At 42.7% G+C, this 27119-nt stretch overlaps 1 protein-coding gene across 5 annotated transcripts in view; it reads right to left on the bottom strand.

Moving 5' to 3' along the window:
* JMJD1C (jumonji domain containing 1C) overlaps window positions 1-27119 on the bottom strand; it is a 164751-nt gene that overhangs the window by 40743 nt on the left and 96889 nt on the right. For 4 of the 5 annotated variants that reach the window (XM_062580735.1, XM_062580732.1, XM_062580733.1 and 1 more), the window contains exon 3: window positions 17543-17656. Coding sequence is in view for 3 of the 5 variants with exons in the window: in XM_062580732.1 (XP_062436716.1) it covers window positions 17543-17656 (114 nt within the window). In the remaining 2 variants the exon portion in view is untranslated. Of the gene's footprint in view, window positions 1-17542; window positions 17657-22573; window positions 22648-27119 lie in introns of those variants that run through there. The other variant, XM_062580736.1, reaches the window with a different exon arrangement.

Here is a 27119-nt window from a genome sequence, read left to right on the forward strand (position 1 = left end):
AATCTATTACTTTATGTCAGAGCATGCTTGCTATTTCTGCCTTGAGATCTGTGTCAGAGAAATAAAGCTGCTCTGCAGGTTGGTGACTCCTAGTGCAGAAAGCAGCCCTGGAAATCCGGGAACTGAAGGAACATTCATTTGTGTTAAAAGAACTTCAGACAGAGCTAAAATAATCAGAGATTCTCAACATACAAAATGTAAAATGTTTTATCAGTACTGCAACAGAAATCAAGTGATTTCTTCCTTTGATCTCAAATAAGTCCCCTGATGTCTCACAGTTTATTATGAAGAGCTTCAACCATAAAATATAAGATACAATCAATACTCAGGGAATCATTTATTGCTGCCAGGCCCTCAAATGACATCAGTAACTTCTCTCTATTCATCCAGATGAGATTCTTCCTATTAACTCATATATCACAGGGTCTCTATTTTAAATTCAAAACTCACTTCCTTTAAGACTTGCTGTTCTCCATTATGGAGACTGCATCAATGCTTCATCTATCAGAGAAAATTACTGCTACCTTTGCTAACATTTTCAGAAAGGATATATCATCAGATCCAAAAAGGATAGTCATGACCATTATAACACATATGATGTGGAACCAAGTAACAGGGGAGACGAGGACCAACAGGACCTCTGCCACCAGCTTACAAATACCAATACGGCAGATATACTGCTAACGTTGTCAGGGGACAAAAGAGTCCATAATAGCATTCATTCAAGAATGGCAGAGCAGTAAAATGCTTTCTTTCCTGAGGCAGACTAAAAGAGGTATTAGCTGTTTTGCTTTCATTTGCAAATCTATCTTTGGATTTGATCCCGAAGACAGATGCAGTAACGCTGGAAAGAGGGAATGATTTCCCAGGGAACCCAACAGACTCTTTGGCACCGGAGTCATGCGACGAACATTCATGTGTCCTCCTCTCCTCCTCCCCACACAGCCTCCTTCACAGCAGCTGCAGAAGGAGAGACAAGCATGCGAGAGATTTCCTTCCCAAGCATCTCCCCTCTCACATCCATAAACATTACATCTAAGCAATGGACTAAGGTGCTGCAATACTGTAAAGTCTAGCTGACTGAAAAATGCAATTAGCATGCATATATGGTACAATTCCTCCAGTCTTGTTGAAGAAATTAATATCTTGATTCTAAAACAGTACACATTAATCAGGTACCCAGAAATCAGATCTGTTACTCCAAAGTTATTCTGCCTGGATGATGAGTTCTTCAGGCACAGTTCTCAAACCCTTACTTCATCCTGAAACACACTATTTACAGATTAGCCCTGTTTCTGGGGAGAACACACAGATATTCTTTTTTCCTTCAGATTTCACACGCTTCTTAAGCATCTTTGCCTTCTTTGAACTTGACATCGAAGATAATGATGAATCTATAGACAGAGCATTAGAACCTTTCCTGTTCTATCTTCTATTCAAATGCATCAGGTTTATCGGTATCTTGGACTGAAAACATTTAGTGTAAAAGCACTTCTTAGAAAAGGAGACTACCATATCCATTCTGGCTTCCCTCACATTTGGAGGAAAACACAGTTGGTGAAGAACCTCAGCAAATATTACTCCTTCTCTGAGGCTGCATTAAGAGAGTGACTCAACTTTGGACAGACTGAGAACAGGGGTGGTAGAAACCAAGAAATGTGCCCCATCCCCCTCACCAAACTAATGCATCAAAGCAGCTATCCTACCTCGATACTAACAAATACATTATGTAGGTATTATTATGTATGATATTAGTACCTCTCCACAGCTTTAATGAAAAAGATAGCAGGACATCGGATAGCAAGAGGCTACTTTTGCTTCATTACCCAGTCTTTGCTCAATCCGTGCTTTCATACAGGCATAGCCAAGACTACTTGCATGTCAAATTCATTTTAATAGCTCACCCTGTACTATTCATCAGCAGAGAGGAGATGAGCTGGAAAAGGCACAAGAGAGGTCAAAGATCCATTACACAAGCTGCACCCAGCTATGACTGGGATTATGCAGAGGAGATCAAAGAGAATCCAAAGTTTCTGAAAAAAATTAAATCTATACATATGTATATATACACACATACACAAAACACATACACTTAATATATCATCAGTAACTGCGCTAAAAAAATACTCTGCTTCTAGATGGGAATTTGGCATAACATGGTACTAAAATACAGGTGCATGGAAAACAGTATGACAAAGCAAAATTGTAACTGACAACTGTAGCTCAATGTCAAGAAATTTAAAAAATAGTTCCTGAAATCTCAACAATTCTATTATTTTTGGTATGGTACTATCTGTATCTATGGACAAAGGCACGTGCAATATGACAAATTTTGTTCTGCTATTAAATTTGAAAATCTGCAAAACCAGGATATCAATTAGATCACGTTAGACCATAAAACTAAACCTTTAAGCAAACTGTTTTAGTGCAATTTACAAACTGGGGCAAGTTTAAAAGAAAAGACAGACTGGGCACTGAGCAAAAGGCTGATGACTTGCAATCTCCTCTTCATACTAAGATGAGCAGATGGTTCAGCAATACATGATCTTTTTCTTTACCCTGCATTTTCACTGTTTCAGAAAGAATAACTGTTTACTTACAAAGTACTTCTTGAATCTTAGCAATTAAGAGCTTCATTTTCTCCCTCCCTCTTGGTTGAAGGAGCAAGATTCACAGACTAAGCTACACAAGAATTAAATGCCCTGTAGGATTTTCCTCTCGTATGTTCCTAATTTAAAGTAGTTTTAACTTGGAAAAAAAAAAAGTCTCTCTCTTAGACAAGTTTTTCCACAAGTCCTGAAACATCTCCTCCATGAGGATGTTAATATTAGTTTGAAATCCTTATGAAATGCAAATCAAAAAATGGGACTGCAATTTGCTTTTTTTAAAATGTGCTATATGAAGCTTTTCATACAACTGATACAGTAGTGGCCCTTGTTCCAAGAAGGATTATATGCAATACTGGGAAGAACAGAAAGAGCCTTTGGGCCAGGAAGAGGAGGTAGGCACAATCCCTCTTACCCTTCTGAAAGACAGTCACATGAAACAGCATGACTATGAGAAGCTTCTCAACATATGGCTGGTTCTACAGATCTTTGCTGCTGTTCTTCTGTCTTCCCACTCTAACAGAGGAATTCACATCTGGTGGAGTGAACTTTCTGCTTAACTGTCCAAATAATATTTGACTTGGCTGTGTGTCTTTTTTTTATGAGAATCCTGACCTGCTGGTGACGTGCTAGACTCCTAGAATGTCCTGAGAAGCATAAAGACTCAAATAATTTTCCCAAATAAAATGATCCACGATTTTTCTGAGTACAACTATTTTTTCTTCTTGTGCAAAACAACACAGCAGGTTGGAAAGTGCAGAGCATACCATAAGGTTAAGACACCACTCTGCTTTAACCAGACTTACTGCTGCCTCTCCCAGTGCTGCTTCCCAGAAACAGGGAATCTTTGTTCACAGCAACATTTTCAGACAGCTGTAACCAGACGAACACAATCTACCATTCAAAGCCATGGGTGAACAAGTGCAGATCTCTTACAAAACCTCTGAATTTGAGCTATGAATCAAACAGGAATTTCAAAGAGGGCACCCACAGAAACACAAGTCAAAAATCACATCCAGTATTCTCCTTCAAGCCCCATCCACAAACAAAACACAGTCCAAGATCCTAAAAGGCATCCCTGTATATTACAGAACCTGTGTGTTGCCCCAAAACCAGACAGCATTTCAAAAGGTTCAGATAACGGCAAGCTCTTTTTCTGTTTTGAATGGTAGGACATGTCCAAGGTGGCAACGCTAGCACATTTCCACAGCTCTCTAACTTTCCAACAAGACTTGTGATAGCAAAATAAGACATCTCCTCAGCATTTTAAAACACTGAAGTAATCCTTCATAGAAGAGGGCAGAAACAAGTTCCTTTTAAACTGAGAGATGAAAGCCTTAAGCACAAAACAGAAATTCAAAAATGGATTCAGGTAGTCTCTCGCCTCCTACAAAATCCCATGCTGCTTAGGAGGCTATGGAAACTCCAATGTCAGTTGTCAACTCTATTCAACAAAGGAAGAGAGAAGAACTGATGATATGTACTATAGGAAAACTAGTACCGGAAAAAAAGCTTTTGGCATTTGAAATGCTTAAATTAGAGCCCTGAAGACCAAGTCTCAACACACTCCATGCATTAGAACCTGCGAACACTTGGAAAAAGAGTCTGCCTTGGCCACAGCATCCCTGTGTTCAGCTTCAATGCATAAAGGATATCTTTTCTGTATCAGCAGAAACTCATTTCAGCCAGTGTTTTACAGAAAAAGACTAAGTAGATTTTGCAGTCCTCAGAAAGGTCAACACCACATTAGTCCTCACCATCTGTGGTTTAATTAACTATAGCTTCCTCTGGCTGCTTAGAGGTTTTCTGATGGTTTAAGACATGAATTAAATGAAAACTAGTACATAACCAACTTGAGAGGCATCTTTACAATGTTTATATGCTAAAAACTACACATGAAAATAAGCCTTTCATTAAGTAATTTAATGGTACAAGGACCACATGTAAATTCAAACAATGTAAATGAATTCAGAGATCAATGCATCAGAGGCCTGAACCTTCAGTTTTCTGATGACAAGCATTTTACACAGCTCAAATCATTTGTTATCTGAATTTCCTTTTGCTTCCAGCAGTACTACTATCAACACTGCATTTCAGCTTACTGCATTTTAAGAACTATGGTAGTTCGGCGCTCTGTTCAACATACTCGTCTTTCACCTTAGCCATACCCACTTTGCACCAAATATACAATGAAGGAGGCCTCAAAAACACTATCATTTCATCATAATGATTTGTAGAATACATATTCAAAAAATATAGGCATTTTTTCCATCAAGTTGAAAAATCTTTCTTCTTATTTCATCAGAAAACACCCAGAGATCAATTTGTATAAAATAAGCTGTATCTTTTTTTTTTTTTTTTGGTTTGGTTTGGCACAGAATCTTTTGGAAAATTTCACAAGGAACAGGATGACTGCAACAGCAGCCTGCCGCCTGCTGCCATGGCCCTCAGAGCAGTGGCAACAAAAAGTGTTGTTTAAATTTAGACTGCTGATACCTTGCACTATTCCTCTAAAATACAAATGTCCTGATTTTCTCCCATAAAAGCAAAACAAAATAAACAGATGCCCTGTTTTCACCACGCCTCAAAAACACCCAAATCCACGCATCTTTTAACTATTCCTCTTTCTTAAATGTCTCCATGGTTCTCGTATTGTTTTAATGCCTTGATAACTAGCCTTTTTTAATCACTTCCTTTCTTTTCTATCAGTGATTGTATCACCTGACACACATCTGATTATATCACTGATCTATAATAACCTTTCACTGATTATAACTTTTAAAGCAAAATTTATAATCTTAATGTTTGCCTAATATTACCCTGCCTCGCATCAGAGAGTGAGTAGGGAAAAAAAAGAAAGCCAAACAGTGACACGAAACCCGGATGGGCAGAATACCAACACCTCAACAGCTCTTTACCTGCTAGCTGGTAACATCCCTCTGCCATGCTAGAAGACTTCTCCCTAGCAGCAAAACATGAAACTCCAACTAAAGTGCCGAGAAATCGGCACAAACTGACACCCTGAAAGGTGTCTGTAGAAGCGGGTGCTGCCAAGGGCAAGCAGCTCACACCAAAACCTGGCAAGGAAATAAATTTAACTAGGCCCCATCCTCTGTTGTTCCACACATCTTTCTGCACATACACACGTGGCACTGGTGAACAGCACCTGTTTTTAAACAAGTTCTTTTCTGCTTTCATTTCTGACAAGCCAAAGGCTACCAAAACCAGAAGTGGTCAGAGTTTCAGAGTTTGGGTTTTTTTGTTAAAAAAAAAAAAAAAAAAAAAAAAGCAGGGGGGAGGCGCTCATTATACCACAGCAGCGGGGGAAGGAAGAGGCAGCTGCAGGTGGCAGGGCTGTGCTGCTCCTCTCCTCCGCACAGGGGAGGAACTTGCCCCCGCAGGGAACCGCTCCAGCAAAACCATCATCCAGCCCCTGTCCCTGACCCACGGCAACCTCCTTCCCAGGCAAGGCTTCAAATGAAGGGCAACGTTAACCAGTAATGTCACGACCACAGAAGGCCAGAAAGTCTTCTGGAGGGATCATACCTTCAAGGTTTCCCTTGAAGGGCTTTGGCTAAGTGCAGAGAAGAGGCTCAGGCCGAGCCGGCGCCGTCAGCGCGCGTTACCCCAGCCCACACTTGACCTATTTTCTGCTATTCCTCCCTCCACGCTCGGTCACAATTCGCCTCATTCAAAGCCGGCAGCTGCTCGGCGGCGCCGGAGCCGGGGAAGCCGAGCTCGGAGGCGCAACGCTGCTCGTGCGCTGGGTCAGCCGCCCGCACGGGCCGGGGCGCTGCCGGCCAGGGCAGGGCCAGGCACGGCCCAGCGCTTGGGCCGCCACGCGCAACACGAGCCGCTCGTGACTTCACCGAGAGGCTCCACGGGCACGCGGAAGGCAGACTCTTATTTATTTATAAGTATTTTGGACCACAAATATTTAAGATTACAGGTTATCTTCAGTAATATAACGACAACATCTGTGTTTCTATAAAGGGAAAGGTAACACTACTGAAAAAAAGATAAAAATAAAAAATGCTGTAATTTTTCAACTGCCAAGCAACAATTACTTTCCTTTTCCTCTTGCTCCCCTATACCTAATACTTCTCCCAGTACAATCCTACTTTCTTTCTGATTTCATCCGTTCAATAATTAAATAGTTGATACAGATTTTAAATTAATTATCAGGCTTGAGAGTTAGGGGGAATAGGGATGTGCATACTTCTCAGTCACTGTTTCAGGACTGGAAAAGCATCATTGCACTGATTATTTCACTTTTGGAAAAATAACTCACAACCCTTAACAATATCAGATCATTTTGTATTAAGAGTATAAAAGATTATGCTATGTAAAATGTATTAAAGTTAGGAAGACTAATGTAATGGAAAAATCTGTCTCAGTCAAGTTTTTTCCCCAGTTTTACTTCACGAACACAGAAAATAAGCAGACATATTTCCCTTCCTGTAAGATTACCAATGTCTCAGGTGAAACATGTACATTGGAAAACTTGCATGCTGCAAGCCAGCTCACTAGTCCTCACCAAGAGCAAAGGGAGGCGAGAGCAGAGCACAGCACGAGAGTGCAGCGGGGAAGGGGAACCAGACCTGCAAACTTCGGCACGGCAGGTACTGTCTTCAACAAACTGAAATCTGCTCTAAGAATCCTTACTATAGTTTTGCATTTGAAAATAACAGATTAAAAAGAACAAGCAATGACTTCTATGCTCACCAGTATGCCACCCTCGCTTTGAGCAGCTGGGACAAAAGTGCTCTCACTCTAACACTTACTGGGGTCCTGGTCTGATTTACAAATTAGGAAGAAAACAGGAAAACTATTTTTTTCAACTAAATGGGCAGGAAAATAGAATCTCCTGTTAAGCACAATGTATCTTTTAGCATTTTATCTTAAAATTTCCACAAACAAATGGCTCCTACTCACTAGAACAGCAGACTGAGTCTCCATTCAGGAAGCTTTGGTGAGGATTCGTCACTTAGTTCTCTCTCCATCTATAGACGACTGATAGCTCACAGGGAAAGTAGCATTCCCGTTCTATCTTCTCCCTCATTTGGATGAGGGAACCCTACATTTGCAGATTTATTTGCACATTTAAACTAAGACCCAGACACTCTGTGAATCGTGAAACTGCTTTCAGAACATACCTAAGAGTTCTCCAAATCGATCACTTAAAGGACAAGCGGTATGAATGGAGGGATCTTTAAGCAAAAAACATTAAAGAAAACATTCTTTTGATCACCAGTTGTCTGGACCAGCAGGCTGCTAGGAAGGCAGTCTAATGTTCTCAGAAATAAAGCCAAGAGCTCAGAAACTGACAATTTCATGGAAAGCACAACTGCAGTGCATCATGGATAGCAGGAGGTATTTGCAGCAGCTTGAAGCAGCAAAGCTGGAAATCTTAGGCTGCCATCACAGACTCTGGCAGGCTGCTTGGATCTAGCATCTCATGGTGCTTACCTCCATCACACCTTTGACCAGGAATATCACTCAGCAACATACGATTCTTGGACAAGACTACTGATGACCAGAAGCTTACTGCACTGCAAAACAAGGTCTCAAAATTCACTCCGCAGAAGAAAATTATAAACACTACCCAACACATGGCATATTGATGACAGCGCTTGCCACCGCCTCCTGGAAACACTCACCCCAGCACCTTGCTCCTGTGACTGACTCTCCAGTCTGTAATCCGAACTCCCACCAACCTAGATTATCAGCAGTCACAAAGTTACCAAGATGCTTAAGTAAACTTCCTCAATTATTTTGACTAAATCCCAAACTTTTCGGGAGCTCTGAGAACATGCAACTTCCCAATTCCATTCCCCACAATTTATGATTACGGGCAGAACAATCCTGCCTTTCCAAATCTTAGCCATTTTCTGTCAAGAGAAAAGAATACATCAAATGGCTTCAAAATTCCTTGAAAGTCAGCTATAACACACTTCTCATACTCCAGTGGCATTTGGTCCACCTAACTACTGTCATATCCATGTTTTATTTTCAAGTGGTTTTCAGGAATTTATTTGAAAATACATTTCTTAAATTAGTGTTACAACAGTGCTGGCCACATCCTGGTGATACGAATGCAGTTGGGACAAAAAGCTATTTGTCTCAGGTTGTAAATGACTACCACTGTATTTGGACAGAATCTGAAGTTAGAATGTATGCATTTTCTTGCAGAATTTCATTCCAAAGACTCTACTTTCCTGGTAGCCAGTGTACAGCACAGAGACTGCAGCAGCCTGGCTCGGTGCACAAGAGCAAGCTAATCCCTGTGCAAATGCGGAAATGCTGCTTCTGCTCCCAGGCAGTATTAAAAGCAGTGTTGCCATAAGCATGTGCTCTCGCACACTAAGAGCTCCGTTCTGACCTGCTGGAGCCATTTTAGGTATTTTCCCTATAAATAACGGAGGTCTGACCAGCTGGGATGTACATCATATCTGGATTAATACTGCAGCTCTCCGCAACTCTGGAGAAAGCAGTAGCTCTGCCTTTTATAGAACAGATGAATAATCATCCTGCAAACAGGGAAGGTTAAATTGCTAATCAGAAGACGTGGGCATTTTGGTTGTTGCTGCAATAAACTCCTTGGGGTAAACTCGGGAAAGTCATTCCCTGTGTAAAACAAATACAACGCTTGTCTATTTCATAATATTTTTTCATAAATAAATCTGTTAGCCCACAGGACAAAAATGCTATTAAAAAAATAATTCAAGATTGAACTATATCACTTTTTAAAAACCTGTCAAGCATTGTACTTTAGCCAAAGCTTAACATATCCTGAAATCTGCTTTATCCTCGTTCTCTTTGCTGTTTACCAAAGTGGCAAGGAATGCTGAAGAGATGATGGCAAATGGTAGAAACATAGCCTCTATATTTGAAATACAATTTCTATAGTGCATGTTTAAAATTCACTCCTAAAACCATAAAATAATATAACATCTAGTGAAGAGAACAGTTTAATGTATTTCAAACCCTCTTGCTTTCCAAAAGTGTATGAGTTACTATTCCTACTAATGTTGGCAGACAAGCACAAAAGGGGGTGCAGGGAAAAACAGGAATAGTTAATTTTAATTCTATTCAAAAGACAGGAAATGTTTGCTAGATTGAATAGGACCAAAAAAACCCAGTATTTACAAACAATGGTGGTAAAAAAACAATTTAGAACTATATTTAATTCTAAGGTATACAGTTAAAAGAGAATGAAATTTGATCAGAAAATGCACTGTACACCACGTCCTCTACATAAAAACAGATACTGCACTTCATTTTGTTAGTAAAGTTATTCCAACGTCTAAGGAAGCAAAAAGATCCATACTTGCTTTTATTAGAAAAAAATGAAATTAAAAAAAAAAAAATCAAGTTTGGATAGAATTTCTTGAGTTTCGCAACAGATTTCTGGCCTGGAAAAAAGAATTCCATGTACATGCTTAGATCATTTCATCTGGAACTACATCCCCTCTCAATTTCTCCTTGCTGCAACTTGCTGAAGGCTGCGGAGCAGAGTTCTCATGTGGCACTAATCCTGGAGTACAAATTAGCACTTCTAGCAAGTATAATTTCAAACATATATTTCAGATAAGAAGTTACAGAGCAAGAGGCATATAAAGACTGCAATTAGTTGGGGTACACCTTTCTTTCCCCCTCCTACCGTACATCTGGAGAAGTTGATTAAATACGCTACCTCACAGAACTTTTAACGATAGTTATTCCAACCTGTATGAACCTCAAGAAAATCAAAATCTGACTTTCCCTTTTTTAAGGGATCACATAACTCTACACAAATGAAGTATACAACACACGCACCTCCTTTAAGAGAAATGTAATGATCCTGTCAATCATAAATCATTACCTCTAATTCTTCTACTGTACAACTTGAGGGAAGAGAGTTTTTGATTTTTTTTCCATAAAAAGTTGTTCCGAAGTACAGCATTTTCCTCATTTAAAAAACGTTCTGAATAAAACTACAGATTTCTGCAGTACTTTGTAGGAGTTGCATCAATAAAGAGATACTGTGTCAAGTGAAAGAATAAAAACAAGTAAGACCATGAACACTTCATCTAATAAACTATCATATAGATCAAGTCAAGTTAAAACTTATTTTTTGTAAAAATGCATTTCAGTAAAACACAAGCCTTACTGAAAAATTCCCCACCACCTGAACTGCAGGGAAGACTTCTTTTTCCAGTTAAACATACTTATGCAATAACTGCAGTATTCTACCTCAGTCAAGGTTCAGAGTCCCCCCAAAGCATTATATCCAAATTCCAACATATAGCAACTATTTGGGAAAATGAGAACATATGGCAAAGAGCTAACTACTTATTAAAAAAAAAAAATCCAAAAATCCCGTATCAGTCTATTTTTGTAATACAGACAAAATGTCAGTTCACAACATTGGTTAAGATATCACATTAAAAATAAAGGTTAAAAATTCTCATCTAATAAATCAGTGTGAAAATAGGAGGTATTTATGGACACACAATCGAGGATAATCAAGTCCTTTTCTTACTACTAAGGGATAATTTCCATGAGTTATCACTGCTGAAAAAAAAGATAGATCATCTCTGATCAAAGAGAGGAAGTTCCTTAACCAAAAACTTTACAAATTTGTAAATTCAACAATCCAGAGATTATTTTTGAGAATTACTAAGATACTTCTGATGTTCATTTCTACAAAAACAAACCAAACCAATTTTGTTCTGTTTTTAATTCCTCATTTTTAGTTACTTATTTCAATGTATCTCCTTGAATAGAGCTAATGATATCAAACTAACCAACTGATCATGATCTTTGAAGAAGTCTGGAAAGAGTTAAACAAGTATTTCTATGACAGTGGAAAAAAAATGAATTTTTTCTTATGGATCTGTAACCTACCATCACACTGTAGTAACCTCAGCCTACCCCAGGCACCTTATAACTCCTCCTCCCCTTACGCCTTCTCAATGCCCTAAATTCAACCGAAATTCCCTAATCCCATCGCATTAGCTCCAACCCCTCCCACGCGAGCCAGGCCACGTGGGCAACAGCACCGTGGGCTGCAGCCAGCTGCCTCCCCGCTGCACTGCTGCCTTCCTCCAAGAACTCCACTTCTGTGTTGAATCGCAGCGAAATTTGGGGGAACGGCAAAAGGAAGAGAAAGCGTGTGACTAAATATGCCCATTTTTAAGAACCCAGGGTAGAAACAGAAAGGCTCTATTTTTTTCATCTATTGTGAGAACAAGGACAGATAAAGTACTCAGAGAAGCAGCTCTCTTCCTAAAACAAGCATAAATTACTGGTTTAACAGAGATGATATATGCGCATATACATCTCTATCTTGCTGATTCTACAAATTGCAGATGTAAATCCCTCCCTTGTTCTTCTCTTCTTGTGAATGCTAGGATGAAACTGTTTCGTCTCACAGTCATAACAGGGAGTGAAGACTGCTATGAGTCATCTGACCCACTTCTAGTTGGATTTAGCCTTTTGCTTTCCGTCACATTGGAAACACACACTTAAACACAGCCAGTCTTAGTAACAAGCTGTTTAGACCATCACTCTTCAGGATGCTGCCAGAGAAGCCAGCTGGACTGCTTATGGGTGGTCCAGACACCAGAGCCATGGAAAAGAATAGAGTCAGCTTTTAAAGAAGACACTGAGAAGAGTTAAAAATTCAGAAACTTGTGTGCTTCTCTGTCATCCGCAGAGGAAACGCAACTGGGAGCTGAGCACATGACAGCCCTGACTGCCAGCTGGCCTCCGCTGCGTGCTCCTTGAGCTGTCTCGGTCAGCCTCAAAGGGTGGGACAAACCCAAAAGCTCCGACTGCCTGGTCAGTGGAGGTACAAGTTTATGGGAAAGGCAATTTTCAGTTCCAGTAGCTATTTTTAGGCCTAAAGTTTGCAAAAAATGGCTGAAAGGAGTCTAAACTGTATGATTATGGGGTGCTTAAAATACATACAGAAAAATATCTTATTTTATCCTTGCTTTAAGATATTTAAAGAAAGAGTTTTTTATGCATACATGTTACTACTATCCAAGCCATGCTACATTATTTGCTTGTTCTTACGAGCAAACAAGTTAATGAAAGCCAAAAGCATTCAGGCCTCAAATACCCAATACACACCCATAATAAACAGAAAAGAATTTAGAAGAGTTGCACAATACTCAATCACCCTATATCAGAGCATACAAAACTTGAATTTGTAACAGATCAAGTAAGATTTTGGCAGTATTTAAATCCTGAATCTGAGCGATTTATTACATGATTAGTAACACATTTTAATACCGTTACTGCTACAGTATTTAAGGAGTATCAGACATTTGACCTGCTAGCTCTGCAAAACTTAATGTATATTTAGATAAAAGAGTATATACTTACACCTACCCTTCTGCATGTAACACCTCCCACAGGGGACTTCCCAGTGCCTTATCTGGGTGTCTGGAAGCATCAGTACAGAGGTAGACTGACTGACTGTACCATTTTGAAATACTGAGGAAATCAGGCTTGGCTTAAAAAGCTCCACCAACAAAACAGAAAAACACCTCCTCTTATTTTGTCCTGTAGAAGAATTTGGATAAGCAGTTTGGATCAAAGAGAGCCTGCAGCACAGAGAAGAACTCAAGTGTGTTTTCAGTTCATTCTTAGCTTTTTTTGCCTTCCCCTGGCTCTTCAGAAAGTCCTGTGCGCAGCAGAGCTTTGGGAAGATGCCTGCGTGCACACCCTCCCACTTCCTTCCTCAAGTGGTGAAAACTCCTTGCAGGAAGTTTAATGCTTGTGGAGGAACTTCATGCGAATTTTCGCCCTGTCTCAACTGTGCGGCCAGCCCATTTACTCCTGTGCAGTGCATTCATGAATCCTTTTGAAATATTTAAGCTGTAGCAGAGGAGTGAGGAAGCAGCGGCCGCAGGCCTCATTACCCCACGCATATTCTTTATTTGCTTGTCCAAAATATAATGCAATTGACTCTGGCTAAAAACCTGGAGCTCAGCTTCAGTCAAAACCAGCACAGTATACACTTTGGCCCAGCAGTGCCTGCGGCTGATACTGCCAAACATGATCCAGACAAAAACTCCAAACTGATGAGATCGCACATATTAGCTTTAATTCTTCATGTCCCCATCTGCAGTCTTTCAAGTAAATTGCAATCCTTAAACAAATTAAGACAAGATCAGCTTTGGCACTGCTTAACTTACTAGGTATTCTACAAATAATAGAGATGTAACTGGTCACAGAATATTACAGGAAAATGGGTATTTGATTATTATTATAGAAAATTATTTCGATTTTAATTATAAGATTTAGATTATATCTGCACTTGTGCAGATTTATTGCAGTCTCACTTAAAATATTTTAACAACAAATATATTTGAAAGTGTGCTGATTTTCAAACAGTATCAAAAGTCCCTAAAAAGAGAAGTTTGAAAGCTGCTGAATGAATGAACAATCACAAATTAATCATGAAATAAACATGATATACTGTGACTGTAAACTAGAAAGACATTAAGGATGTGGATTTACATATCACATTTCAAGACTTATGTTTCTTACAGGTACTACTATAAAAAAAATAGCCTTAAAAAAAAAAAAAAGTCTATCACTTACTGCAAAGGACCTTAATTTTCATTTCAACATGAAGTACCACAGCAAATACATTTACATCTACTCTGTCCTGAAGATCCTCTTGTCACCACCATAAAAAGAAATACATGACTAAATGGTCTGACCATGCCAGATTAATGAATGAGTCATTCTCAGTTACACATCAGTTTCACGTAGACAATAATACCCTTTATATCCTCTCTGAAGCAAGTGAGAGAAAAGGCACAGGAAACAAACTGTAGGTTGGTGTTGAAGGCACCACACATGCAGACTCCTGGGAATGGCCCTGGAGAAGGGACAGCTTTCAAGGCAGCACACACGCATGGGGAAAAAACGAACCAGGCAACGTGCTTAGATGTAACGAACAAATTCCCTAACAAGCACAATACTTGTCAGATACAAGGTTGTAAAGATGCAGAAAAAAATGGGAAACAGCTACAGGAGAGCAAGGCGCATATCCTACTTTTAGTAACTATATTCATCTAGCACTTATGTAGGTTGCTGCATCTGTATCAACTGAAACATGTTTATTTTTGCAAAGAACAGACATGGCATGGGAATCTGTGGTTCATGATTCCTTAGTGAGGCCTGCCAAAGTATCCTTACTCTTGTTCTGAAAGAACCACTTCTGGTAACAAGAATACTTTAATTTCTTTGCCTAGTCAAACTTTGTTTTTTCCTGCCAAGACTGAAAGGATGCCAAGTGTGCAGTTTTCCTTGCCTTGGGCAGTCATCTTTCAACTGGACATCTCCACCTTACTCAGAGACTCTTTAGGCCAACAGTTATGTTAAACAGCACTGTGTTTCAAACAAAACTGATCTAGGTAGAATTCAAAGTGAATGATCATCTGCTGCCTGTCACTAATACTATGAGCATATACAACGATGGGAAAAAATTACTCAGTAGTTAAGAATGGTATCTGAAGCGAAATGGAGTCTTCCCACACAGATCCAAGCTCTGTTTGTTTTGGCAGTAAGGTATCGGAACTTCAGGCGCTTACAGCAATACGCAATAAAAAAATGTTTAGATCACCATGGTCTCTAAGGACTCCATATTGAAAATGCACAGCTATGGGAGTTTTAACCAAAACCAAATATACTTAGAGAGACTCAACGTTAACTGACCTTTACAAAGGGTAGCTCTTAAGTTCTGTTTTCTGCTCAAAAGCGGGTTAACAGTATTCTGGATCAAACAAGGAGATAAAAGGGCCATTCTTTCATAGAAAAATAGATTTTGAGAAATCAAAGTTTACTGAAGATTTATCTGGGAAGCGGAAGGGAGAAGGGAAGGTCTTCTAACTGAGAAAAAAAAAAAAGCTTAAAGAACTACTTTACATTAAGTGACTTAAGACCAAGAATGTGCCATCTGTGATTTCCAGCATTAAGTACAGAATAGTACTAAAAAAGTAACACGCAAAATGAATGAATGCAGACAATCTTCCCACTCAGATATCTTCCAGTATAGTCATGAGGATCAATTTGATATTTGTCTCAATATGTTGCTAGTACATAATTCAGTTACTGTATTTTAAAAATGATTTATTTACTCTTCAAGACATTATCATTCAGTAAAGTTCTTATCTACACATTTTACACATAAGACTTGCTAACGAGATATTGCTAGGTCTGCAAAGAGACACACCTATGAATGTAATTTCCAAAACTTAATATAACCAGTTAAATAAAGATATCATTGCATTGTTAACCAGTAAGTGCACATTTCTTTGTATGTCTATATTCAGTACCTGAGCAACCTCCAGTTAAGAGGCAAATTTTGGATGTTCTGATACCTTAAAGAAATCTGTTAGCAACCTTCTTGCAATATTAAAATGAACGGGTAACTTAGATTTCTTCTGTCAACAAACTGTTCATAATGGATACAGAACAGTAACCTCCATCACTGCCTCTAACTGGCAACTGTGTGCTCCATGAGAGGGTAGCAGCTTCTCCCATAGAAGCAGCACTCTACTTGTCAAAAACAAAGGCCAATAGTGAGGAAGAGCAAGTTTACATCTTGAATTATTTTTCGCAAGCTATTGCTTGCACCACAGCTTTTGGTGAAAATCTCTTTTGAAATTCCATTTGTGACTGCTGCTAATTACTGTATTATCTATCAAGATAGACTAAGGCTAGCTGTCCATATGACAAGGACACATTTTCAAGAGTAACACCTTCACTTCAATTTGCATGCACCTTCCCAAATGAAACTGGAACTTCCCTGTGTCTAGGACTGTCAGCACATATTCTACGTATCAAATTTTCTAAAACGGAAGGACCTAAAAATGCATATACCATTGCTATGTTACTACCAGCTGGGCTTGGCAACAGGATTGTTTTACAAAAGGCAGTCCTTCTCATATATTCAATTTGTTTTGCTCAGCTCATCTTGTGAGAAATGATCTACTGCCAAAAGGAGATTGATTACAGTTACCGGAATGAACATTATCAGAGACAATGATCTTGATACGTTTTATGCAAAGAATAGACGCTAGCACAAGTATTCTCTCTGTAAAATGAATGTGGAGGATTGCGGTTGGGCTCTGAGGGTGAATTTACACTTCATGGCTCAGCTGATTTAAGAGGCTGCTGCTGCCAGAAGAGGATATCCTACTCTGTGTTGCATCATCCTGGCCCCCCTCCCTCCCCGGGAGGCGATGGCGCTCGCTGCACCCTCTGCTAAGCCACTTCAGCTCACCAATATCAGAGTTCTTTTTCGTGTGCGAATGTGCATGTGTGGGGGGTGTTCAAGGAGCTGCTGGTTTAGAAAGGTAAACTATCTAGTGTGGGGTAGGCAGCGAGACTTCTCCCTTTCAGCAAAGCCAAGCATTAGAGCAACCCGAGCTATAACACGTAACTTCAGCCTGACACAAAACGTTGAACTCATTTAGCTTCCCCAACACTGACAAACCAAAGCACCAACCATTCCATGAACCGAATCTCCCTCACCTTTCCCTGTGGCTCTGCCTCGATTGCTTTTCTTTTCTAGCTCTGTACTTAGTGTTAGGGAAAAAAAAAAAAAAAGTCTTGGAGAAGGAGGAGGGAAGAAGGGGTGTCAGGACAAAATTACTTAGTATTTATTCAGGGCCATCTGTTATTCTCAGTCTCAACATACTATTTTTGTATCACCACAGTGTACAATCACAGTCATAAGAAAGAATTTATGGCTATTTGAATTGTAATCAGTCCAGCACATGCTGAAGTATCAAATGCCTGTTTGTCACAGAAGAAATTTTTAGACCCTTTTCTTAAAGAGAAAAAAAATCACTATTTCTGCTGTTTTCAAAATACATGCACATTAATAAACACATGGAGCATATTTGTGCACTAACCAAGTTTCTTACCTGATAGGGCTGAAAGGCACTATCTTCAGTTATAAAATCCAGCTGTTTGTCCACAAGGAATTCTACTGCAGTAACTGAATCATACACACTTTTTCCAACCAAGGGTTTGAATGTCTATAAAAAAAAAAGGAAAAAAGAAAATTAACAAATTTTTAAAAAGCTCAGCACATCAAATCCCCAGGACCGTATAAGTACTGACAAATCAGTTCTTCCATCAAAACAAGTTAGAACAGAGTAACAACAATCATTTTATAAGAAATGAGAATTTTGTGCTTTTAGTTTTTCCCTTTGTGCAGTTGATGGAAAACTAGCGAGAAAAGGGAACTACAACATGCACTGTTCCTTTTCCTCACTGTTCTTGAGCAAGAGTGCTTACCACAAAAGCTCAAAGTACAGGAGCATGACTGTATTTTAAACATACAGCTCAATGCGCAGATCCTCTCTGCCTGCCTGCAGGACTAGCTAGTGCAGTGGTAACTACACTAAGAGCACTGAAGTGGAAGCGACGGCAGGCATGAAAGTGCTCCATTCCTGTTCTGAAATCCTTCACCTTGTCTGAAGTCAACCACCTCATTTCCCCGGCTCTGCGGTGACGTTTCCTCCCCTGCGGGAAGGGCTGCCGGGCGCAGCGCCGGCCCTGACTGTCCCAGCCCAAGCTCCTCTCCGCCCCGCACTGCCGGAAGCACAAACGCTCCCGATCCACGCCACAAAGAAAGGGGAAAGAGCAAAGGGAGAGGAGCGAGGCCTCCACACAAGGCCCTAGGGACAGTCTAGACACAAACACAGTCCCAAGCACCCTGCCTCCCCTTCCCTACAAGCACGTCCAAACCCCACCCTGCAGAGTGAGGCATGCCGAGTCCTACGCAGAAAAGGAGTGGGAAGAGCGCGCAACGGTGGAAAAAGCTCTGCCGAGGAGGGAGCGAGCAGTCCCTCTGGTGCTGGCGCTGGCAGGGTTTCCTGGAACAGAAGCTGAGTGAGAGTGTGACTGAGTGGGGATGTACCAAAAGGAGATGAGTCAGGTAGAAAGGAAATCCCAGTGGACAGAGGGGAGAGAAAATGCAGCTCTGAGGACAGATAGAGAGTAGTAAGAGGAAGTCACTAAAGTAACAAAGAACAAAGAAAAAGTAGACAAGAGTTATTAGCAAAAAATGTGCAGGATACAAGGAAAAAAAAAATCACAGAGCGATAGGGAAAAGAGAAGAAAGTTATTCCACAGGACAGAAAATAGGAACGAGGGAAAAAAGCAAAATAAAACCCCTTTTGAGACCAACTCTACGATTATAGCTCAGCAGGAAAAGACGAAGAGGAAAACCAATTCAGGTTACAACCAATGAAGCATTGTGCCAATGCTACAGTAACATCTCTTCAGATTTTACTATTGCAGCAGAACAGCACTGGCTCCCAGGCAGCATCCTAAGTAGCAGACCCCAGTATGCACAAGAGGAGGCCAAGATCACCCCTGCATTTTTCCACAGATGGGGAAACCGAGGCAGAGAGCAATTACATATCTTGACGGAAGTCAAGTGGCAGTCAGCGACCTGCCTTCAGTCCCTCAGCACGCCAGTGACTGAAGCACAGGATACCCTGAATACCTATTCAAACCTTGTTACCTACTTTGTAAGGTGTTGCCTTGCGACCTCTACAGAGCTTAAGTCCTAGCACTTACTGAACAAGTGAGAAACTTTTTATAGGAGATATATAATATTTTCTAATATACATCTACAACTCTAAAAATGTTCAGATGTAACGTCCTCCATTCTTGTTTCTATTTTATTTAAGGTTTCATTTCAGTTGCTAGCCTTTCTTATATGACCCTGGAAAAACCCATCAGCCATTTCCATAATATAGTGCCCAGATGAAAAGGCTGGAGGGGCAGAAGAACATGGTGATGTGCTAACTGCAGAGTTTGAATAGCAAATAATTATTTAATCTCTAATGGTTAAGAAAAAGCCTTTGCTCTTGCATCACTTTTCTGTAATGGACCTTGTATCATTAATACTTTGAGTTAGGACAGGGTGGAGTTCACATCATACAATTGCAAAACACGTGTGTGTAAACTCACAACTTGCAAGCAGATAATTTTTTAAAATTTTGATCCACTTTTCAGTTGTTAATTTGCATCTGAATCTTAACATATGTTGAAAAAGAATCAATTTGAAAAAGCAGAACAATTTTTCATACAGTTATTAAGGTCAACAAATACATTTCTGGCTACATACAACAGGACACACCACATCATTAGCTGAAACGAAACTGTGTGGAACGTGGCTTGCAGTTATCATTCAGGGATTTAGACAACACTACAGATTAAGGTATGTGTGAGCCATTGGTTTATCTTACTGCTGGTATTAAAAGAACTAGTTCCAAATATAGATCTATGAACGCGATTATTCTCAGAAGAGAAATGTAATCCCTCCTCATTTGCTTTCATAGATCTAAGTCTCCAGACAGGCCAACGCCCCTGCAATACGCATGTGAAGGATGCAGGCTAGTCTACAAGCAAGAGTAAAAATATGTAAATAAATAAAGCAAAACTGTGCCATGTCACACAACTCCTCATAGGTGGATGGCTACTCAACTGAACAAAACTTACTTGAGATTTTTCAAGCACTATTAGAAAATATTCCCACTATCAAAGAACAACAAAACCCCACCCTTTCAAAAGAAGCAGGCCTTCTTAGGAAAGCAAAGTCCAGACTGCAGCAGCTCAATGAGATATGCAGGCCACCAACCAGATAGCCAAACTGGTACCGATTTGAAGAAGTCTTAACACTAAAGGCGCGACCGAGTTTTACACTACCCATAACATACATAAAAAGAAAACCAGACTAAGACTACAGCAGGGAAGAGTCAGTTACTAGAAACAAGCACGTAAGACGTGTAATGACATGAAAATAGATTTAAGAAGGTCCAACAGTCTTCTTGCAAACTCTCAGAGAAAGACGCTCCCTCTTTAAGTTCCCAAAGCACAGGAAAAGTCTCTGGAGAATCACATATACTGGCTGAAATTACTAAAAGCTGAACATCTTAAACAAAAATCTCCGTTTCAAACTCACATAAAGCTTCCTTTATCATCTACATTAACTCTGCTCCCCAAACACCACAATTAAGCAAAGGACTTGAGCACACACTCAATTTTAAGTAGCAGCTAATTTCACTATTCTTCTAAGCTTTTTTTTTTTTTTTTTTTAATCTCACTGCCTCCCACCAAATCAGAACCAATGCTTCGCTAAAGTGAGCTCCATGAACGCACACATACTTTGGCTTCTTCACCGGCAGGGCTACGGCTCCTGGCCAATACATAGTGCTTATCCACCCCCTCCCTCCTCGTTGCTGCTTCTACCCCCAAACACGCAAGAAATAACCTGCCTACCAGAGGCACCCGGCACAGCTGTGAAACCGGCAATAAAAACTGATTTTGGACATGTCTGAATTCCAAACAGATTTTTTTAAAGAAAATATCAAACATCACTTTGCAGTAAAGAACCTCAAACTTTTTGATGGCATTCCTCAAATATTCACAAAAATATACAGCTCACAGACTGCTTTTCTAACACACATAATAAAAAAATCATCTATCATTTCACTAACCCCTTGGCAGCCCTGGGCCCTGCTTACCCGAAGAAGCAGTACTGCAGAAGTATAGAGAGCATTTTTATCTCCCTATTAATGCAATTAAGCAGCTGGAAGCACAGTAAGCCAACACCATGTGACCAGCCAGCGCTCAACACTCGCCAGCACTGACTTGGGGTCCAAAACCCTGCGCCTGAGAACTGCTGACTACAGGGTGTTACCTTAGCACTTCTAGGTTGTTACACCAGAAAATTGTCATTCCAATAAACACTCAGGTTACAGCTGAACTACCAGCTGTGTGCCCAGTTCCCTCCTTTGCCTTAATACAGTTTAAACCTTGTTTAGCTGGGCACTGAACTCATGTGCCTGAAAGCTGCTCTTCACATCACAAAAGCACATTTCTGAACATATATGTAGGGTATTTGTTCTTTAAAAGCATCTGTCTAGAGAAATTTATACTACAAAAAAAACAGTCTTTTAAAAACTAAGACTTTATTCAAGAAAGCTTTTCTTATGCTAAAGCTTGTTAATGTTCACCAGGACTGTGAATGTTCTTTGGCAGAGACAGAAGCAATTTTATATATTTCCATTTTTTAAACCACAGAACTTGAAAAAAAATCACGTAAAATTAATTTAAATATGCTGCTAAGCAAACTTTTCCATATATTGTTCTTTAGCATAGCTATTTAGTCTGCAGTAGTGCAAACACTGGCACCTTTTCATTATGGCACTTAACCACTGAACTTCGAAATAGCTGTATTTCTCCCCCAAAGCTGTTTGTTGCCGTGGCTGGTACCCAAAAGCAAAATCACCAAGGGGAGAAGAACGGAAGGTAAATAAAACCGACCTGAAAGAAAAACCAGGCGTCAAGTCCATTTCCCACAGCGCAATGCCTCGTTGCCGCGCTACCCCGGGCTGCCTGCGCTTCCTGCGGCAGCAAGGCGCTCCCGCCGCCGCGTTACCGGGGACGCGGCCCTGCGCGCTCCCCTCCCGGGCGCGCACGAGCGCGCCGCGGGTCCGGCCGCCGCGAGCGCCCTCCGCAGCGGCTCCGCGCCGCCGGGCGGCCCGCGGGCGGCCGCCGAGCGCCGGCAGACGGGAGGGCAGGGCAGGCGCAGGCTCCGAGCGCGTCTCCGGCGCCCCGCGGGCGCACGGGGCCGCGCCGAGCCCGGCGGCGGCGGCCGCCCGCACCCGGCGGCGGCGGCGGCCCCGCGGCGCCGCGCGCCCCCGCGCAAGCCACGCGGCGCCCCACACAAAGGCCGGCGCGCGCCGCCGCGCACGGCGCCCCGCGAGCCCCGGCGCCCCGCGGAGGCGGGGGGGGGGGAGCGCGGAGCCCCCGCGGCCGCGCAGCCGCCCCGCCGCAGAGCGCCCCCCCCCGCACCCCCCCCCGCGGCGCGGCGCGGCCCCCCCGCGCCCGCCGGCCGCAGCGCGCCGGGAGGCGGCGGCCGCGGCGCTACGCACCTGGCTCAGCGCGCCGCGCCGCGCCGCGGCATGGCCCTCCGCGCCGCGGGACCTCCGCGGCCCGCGCCCGCCTCCGCCTTTGAAACCAAAAGGAAAATGGTTCTCGGCGCGCCGCTTCCGGGTCGGCCCGCCCGCGCGCCGGGGGCGGGCGGCGGCGGCGGCGCCGCGCCGGAAGGGGCGGGGCGGGGCGGGGCGGGGGCGCGCGGCGGCGGCGCCGGGCACCGACCCCGCGGCGGGGGGGGGATGGGGGGGGGGCGGCTGCCCGCGTCCCCCGGCCCGGCGGCGGGGCAGGGCGCAGAAACCGCGGCAGAGGCCCGCGAAGCGCCCCGGCGCCTTCGCCGCTGCCGATAAAAGCGCCCGGGGCGCATGTTGTGCCGCGATTGCAGAGGGTAACGGCCCCGGGCAACCACCGGTTTGCAGTTTACATGAAAACAGCAGCTCAGTGGCGCAGTCCAAGGGGAAAAAGGGCACGGAGCATTATCTAATAAGAAAATGGTTTCCAAACGGAAATTTAGCAATAACGCCTGTAATGTGTTCTTTGGTTGAGGCTCACATACACAAGTATGCATACAGGAAAAAAAAAAAATCACAAGGGAGGCTAGGATAGAAGCATTTATTTCCTCCAAACCCTTTAAACATAAACAGCTGTACATATTTTATTTCATGGAAAAATATAAAGCACACACTTTGCCAAGAAAGTATGAGAATAATGGGAAATCAATTCATGACTACCTCTCTGTTCTCATCTTGAATTATTCCAAATGATGTAAGCTTAAAGGGGCACTGGAATGCTATAAAACTGAGGTCTCAAGTAATAAAATACTTAAGCACACTTAAATATTAAAGTTGAACTGAACGGCTTTCTGCCCTCCGAGGACCATTCATGGGCAGCTGGATTTCTTCCAGCGCAGGCCGGGACGCGTCGCGCGCGTGGCCGGCAGGGAGCCGGGCTCCCTGCGCGCAGCACCCGCACGCGGCCCCGCCGCACTGCCGGCTGCGGAGCTCCGGCAGCTCCAAAGGCACCTTTATCGCAGCCAGGGCCACGGGCTGATTCTTCCTTTGAGCAGTCTTCCTCAGTGGCTTGCCTAGCTCCGAGCCGGCTGCCAGAGCGCTACAAGGCCGCGAGCTCCCAGGACTGCGGGGATGGCGGCAGGGACCGCGGCCAGCTGCTCCCGACCACGGGCCGCACGGCCGCCGCCTCTCCTCGTCTTGCCTGCGGCGCAGGCTGCCCGGCTCCGCGAGCCCCGCGCAGCCCGAGCGAGGCCTTCGCCTGCCGCCGCTGCGGCCAGCGGGCGCCCAACAGTAAAACGCCTCCGTGTCTTGCCTACGGTCACTTCAGGCCACCCCTGTGCCGAGCGTTTCCAAGCTTGCCGGCTCCCTGCCACCGAGGGGCCCATGCTGCGCGCGCCACGTCTGCCACAGGCGTGGGCGCTCGGAGGGCTCACCGCCTCTAGCAAGCAAAACTTCGGCTCTGGGTAACGGCCGACACAGCCGAAAAGCCCTGATTTCAGATTTTATAAGTGGTCAAGAATGTTTTCAAATTTAGCACTTAATTCTATATTTTTGTAATCTTCCATTTCAGCTTTTAAACACGCATTCTAGCTTACCCCCAAGAAGTACCAAACACCCCAAAGACAACTGCTTTCACTGAGTTCTTACCTCTCTTGTGAGAGAGCAAAACCTTGAAACCTTGTATCTCTAAAGAAAGAGCTTAAACACTGCTGTTCATTTCAGTAAGCGCAAACAAACGGACTATGCCTACTAGGGAGCCCGAGCCGCTTCGTGATGCTATCAAACTAATCATGTTCTGGTAGCTGTGTGGTATGCAGCACCACTGTCAAAGCAGGCAATCCTTAATAATATCCAAGACAGACACGGTTAAAATACAAATCACAAGACTGTCTGGAGGACAGGCAAGTCTGAGCATTTGGACAAAGCTTTATTAATAGACTGCAACTTAGTAACAAAGAGTATTAATACCCAGGGTAGCACCACTAATTCATAACCACAAAAGTATTTCACTAAAATTTCTGAAGTGGCATCAGTTACACAGAGAATACCAACCAAACAAATGTATTTCTAAGTATTTTGCTTAAAGATGATCTCAAAAATCCACTAAGTGGGAAAACATCAAACTAAAGCACAACAAACAATTAAGCTATTACTGGTGCAAACACGTTAAGTATGCTACATCAACATAAAAACATCTACATCATTATGGCTTACTAAATTTCCAGCAAAATATATATACTTAACAAAGCAAAGATTTATCATGAAAAAGCTCTAAAGCTGTTGAAGTAGTAATTTTAAGAATGAGTGTTCTTTTAGAGTCCTAAGGCCTATGGAAAGTATTCACATCCAAATGTGGTAATGACACACTACACGTTAGAGCAGTTTATTTAATAGCCACGTTATTTTAGCACTAGTTTCAGCTACCACTTGCCACCTCTCCCAGCGAGGCACGAACCCCGTCGAGCCCCGGGCCCCGCACGGCTGCCCAACAGAGCCGCCTTTGTTCGGTGGCACTGCCAGCTCCGCAGGCCGAGCAGCGGCCAGCGCCGCGCTTCGCAAACAAGCCGTGACCTTCCTCTGCCGCCCTGGCGCGCTGCCACAGGATACATGTATTGCTGCTCACACTGTGCCCTATTTTGCAGATAAGCGCTAGAGCTACAGATCATCATTACAATCTACGGAAACCCACAAGCATTCCTTTCCTAAAATCGTAATTGTAACTTCAACTGCTGCAAGACATTCCTCTGGTATGCTGCAGGAACACACCCCGCGCCTCGGCTGAAGCCCGGGAGAGCGGTAATACTGCAGTTTTGCATTTTTAGGTGGTGTACCATTGCATACGCTTCTGCTGGAGGTTTTAGGTTTGCTGCTGTGTTTGTTGCGAGCTGGAAAGCCCATGCGTTCTACTGGCACAGTTTTGTCGCGGTTGATCTTTTCCTCCAGAAGCCTTTAAAACACTTGCAGATTTTTCTCTTGAGCACACTGACGCACAGGAGTTCCCTCTTCGATTCGTGCCCGGTCACGCCTGCTCAGGAGGCGCTGTGCGAACGGCTCGGACGTGCTGGGCAGCCCGGCGCGGCCGCTGCTCGCTGGCGGCAGCGCCGCACGCAGCTCCTTTGTTGGAGCGCAGGAGCCAGGGCTTCGCCGGGGCCAGCTGGAGCCCTTTTATTTGCACGCTGGCTGCCAGCCAGCTCTGCGAATGTGAGTCACTGGCCTTCTGGTAGGCTACTGGCACGGGCGCAGCCAGAAACACAACAAGGACATTGGGAAATTAAAGCACACACAGACCAAGGGGGGGGGTCTGGTTTAACCCTATTTCTGTTACTTGAACGCAGAGTGCAGTAACCAGATTTAACTATAAAATATAATCCTTATCCGCACATAACCCAAGAAACACAAGTATGCGATACTAACTGCTGGCAACAGAAGAACACATGTAAGTGCAGTGAATGAATAAATATTTTAAAATAACTATTTAAAACAAATGAAAGTTATTTCAACCAGTCTTCATAATTTAGGAAGCATTTCCTTATTCATCTTCCTACGAATACTCTCCTGTATTTGCTTAGCAAGCACAGTTGCTTTCTATTGCTACTACCGTAGAAGTAGCATGCAAGTTAAGTGCTATGGTCAGTCTCATGTCAAAAGAAAAATAACATTTCCACTTCAAAATAAACTACTTCTGATTACATACTTGTGCAAACCAAGCAAGTTCAAATGGTATGCCTAAGTGCATAAACCAAAGTCCAAAGGGTGAATTAACGTGTGTGAAACAAAATCATTACTACTAAGCTGTGACACATGAAACAACAACTGACATTTAGATCTTGGTTCAGCTGACAGGGTCTCAGTTGGAGAACTTTCTCAGCAGGGAGGCAGGCAAACCCTACCAGGAGACATCTGAACAGGCAAAAACTTCCAGGCCATTTTTAGTAATTTTTCAGAACTGAGCAGCAGAGGACAGCAAGGTACATGGAGGAACATGGGTTACCACACAGTGAATACACTTGTGTATCAGTGCTAACTGAATTTACAGCAAATTTCAAATTGAGCCAATTTAAAATTCGATTTCCATCTTTGTAGTATTTTCAATCAACATCTAGAAAGCCTTCTGTCCTTCCACTGGCAAACGTCATGGGTTTTTAAGGCTGCATGCATCAACATGACTGTGCAACTTTCCCCATTACTTCATGTGACACCAGCACTGTGATCACAGCTCTGGAAATAAGCTGTTAGTAAACTTTTGCTCCTTTCGTGGCTGGTTTGGTTGTCCCTGCTGCAACAAAGCAACAGTCTTGGCAAAGGAAAATCCAGGAGCCTGGCACTGAAAATAAATCATTGCAGGCGACAGTATTGCACGAGCTTCCTTACTTGCTGCAGCTTGCTTACCAGCAAACTTCAGAAACGATGTGTTTTCAATGTTTATGAGCAATTTCAGGCTAAGCTGCTTTTGTTTCTCCCATTTTAAAACAGCAGTCCCTCATATAAATTCAAGTTGATGTTTCAGGTCTAAGCTAACTAACAGTTTTTCTTT

The sequence above is a fragment of the Rhea pennata genome, chromosome 7 (assembly GCF_028389875.1).
Source record: "Rhea pennata isolate bPtePen1 chromosome 7, bPtePen1.pri, whole genome shotgun sequence".
In the NCBI taxonomy this organism is placed as follows: Eukaryota; Metazoa; Chordata; class Aves; order Rheiformes; family Rheidae; genus Rhea; species Rhea pennata.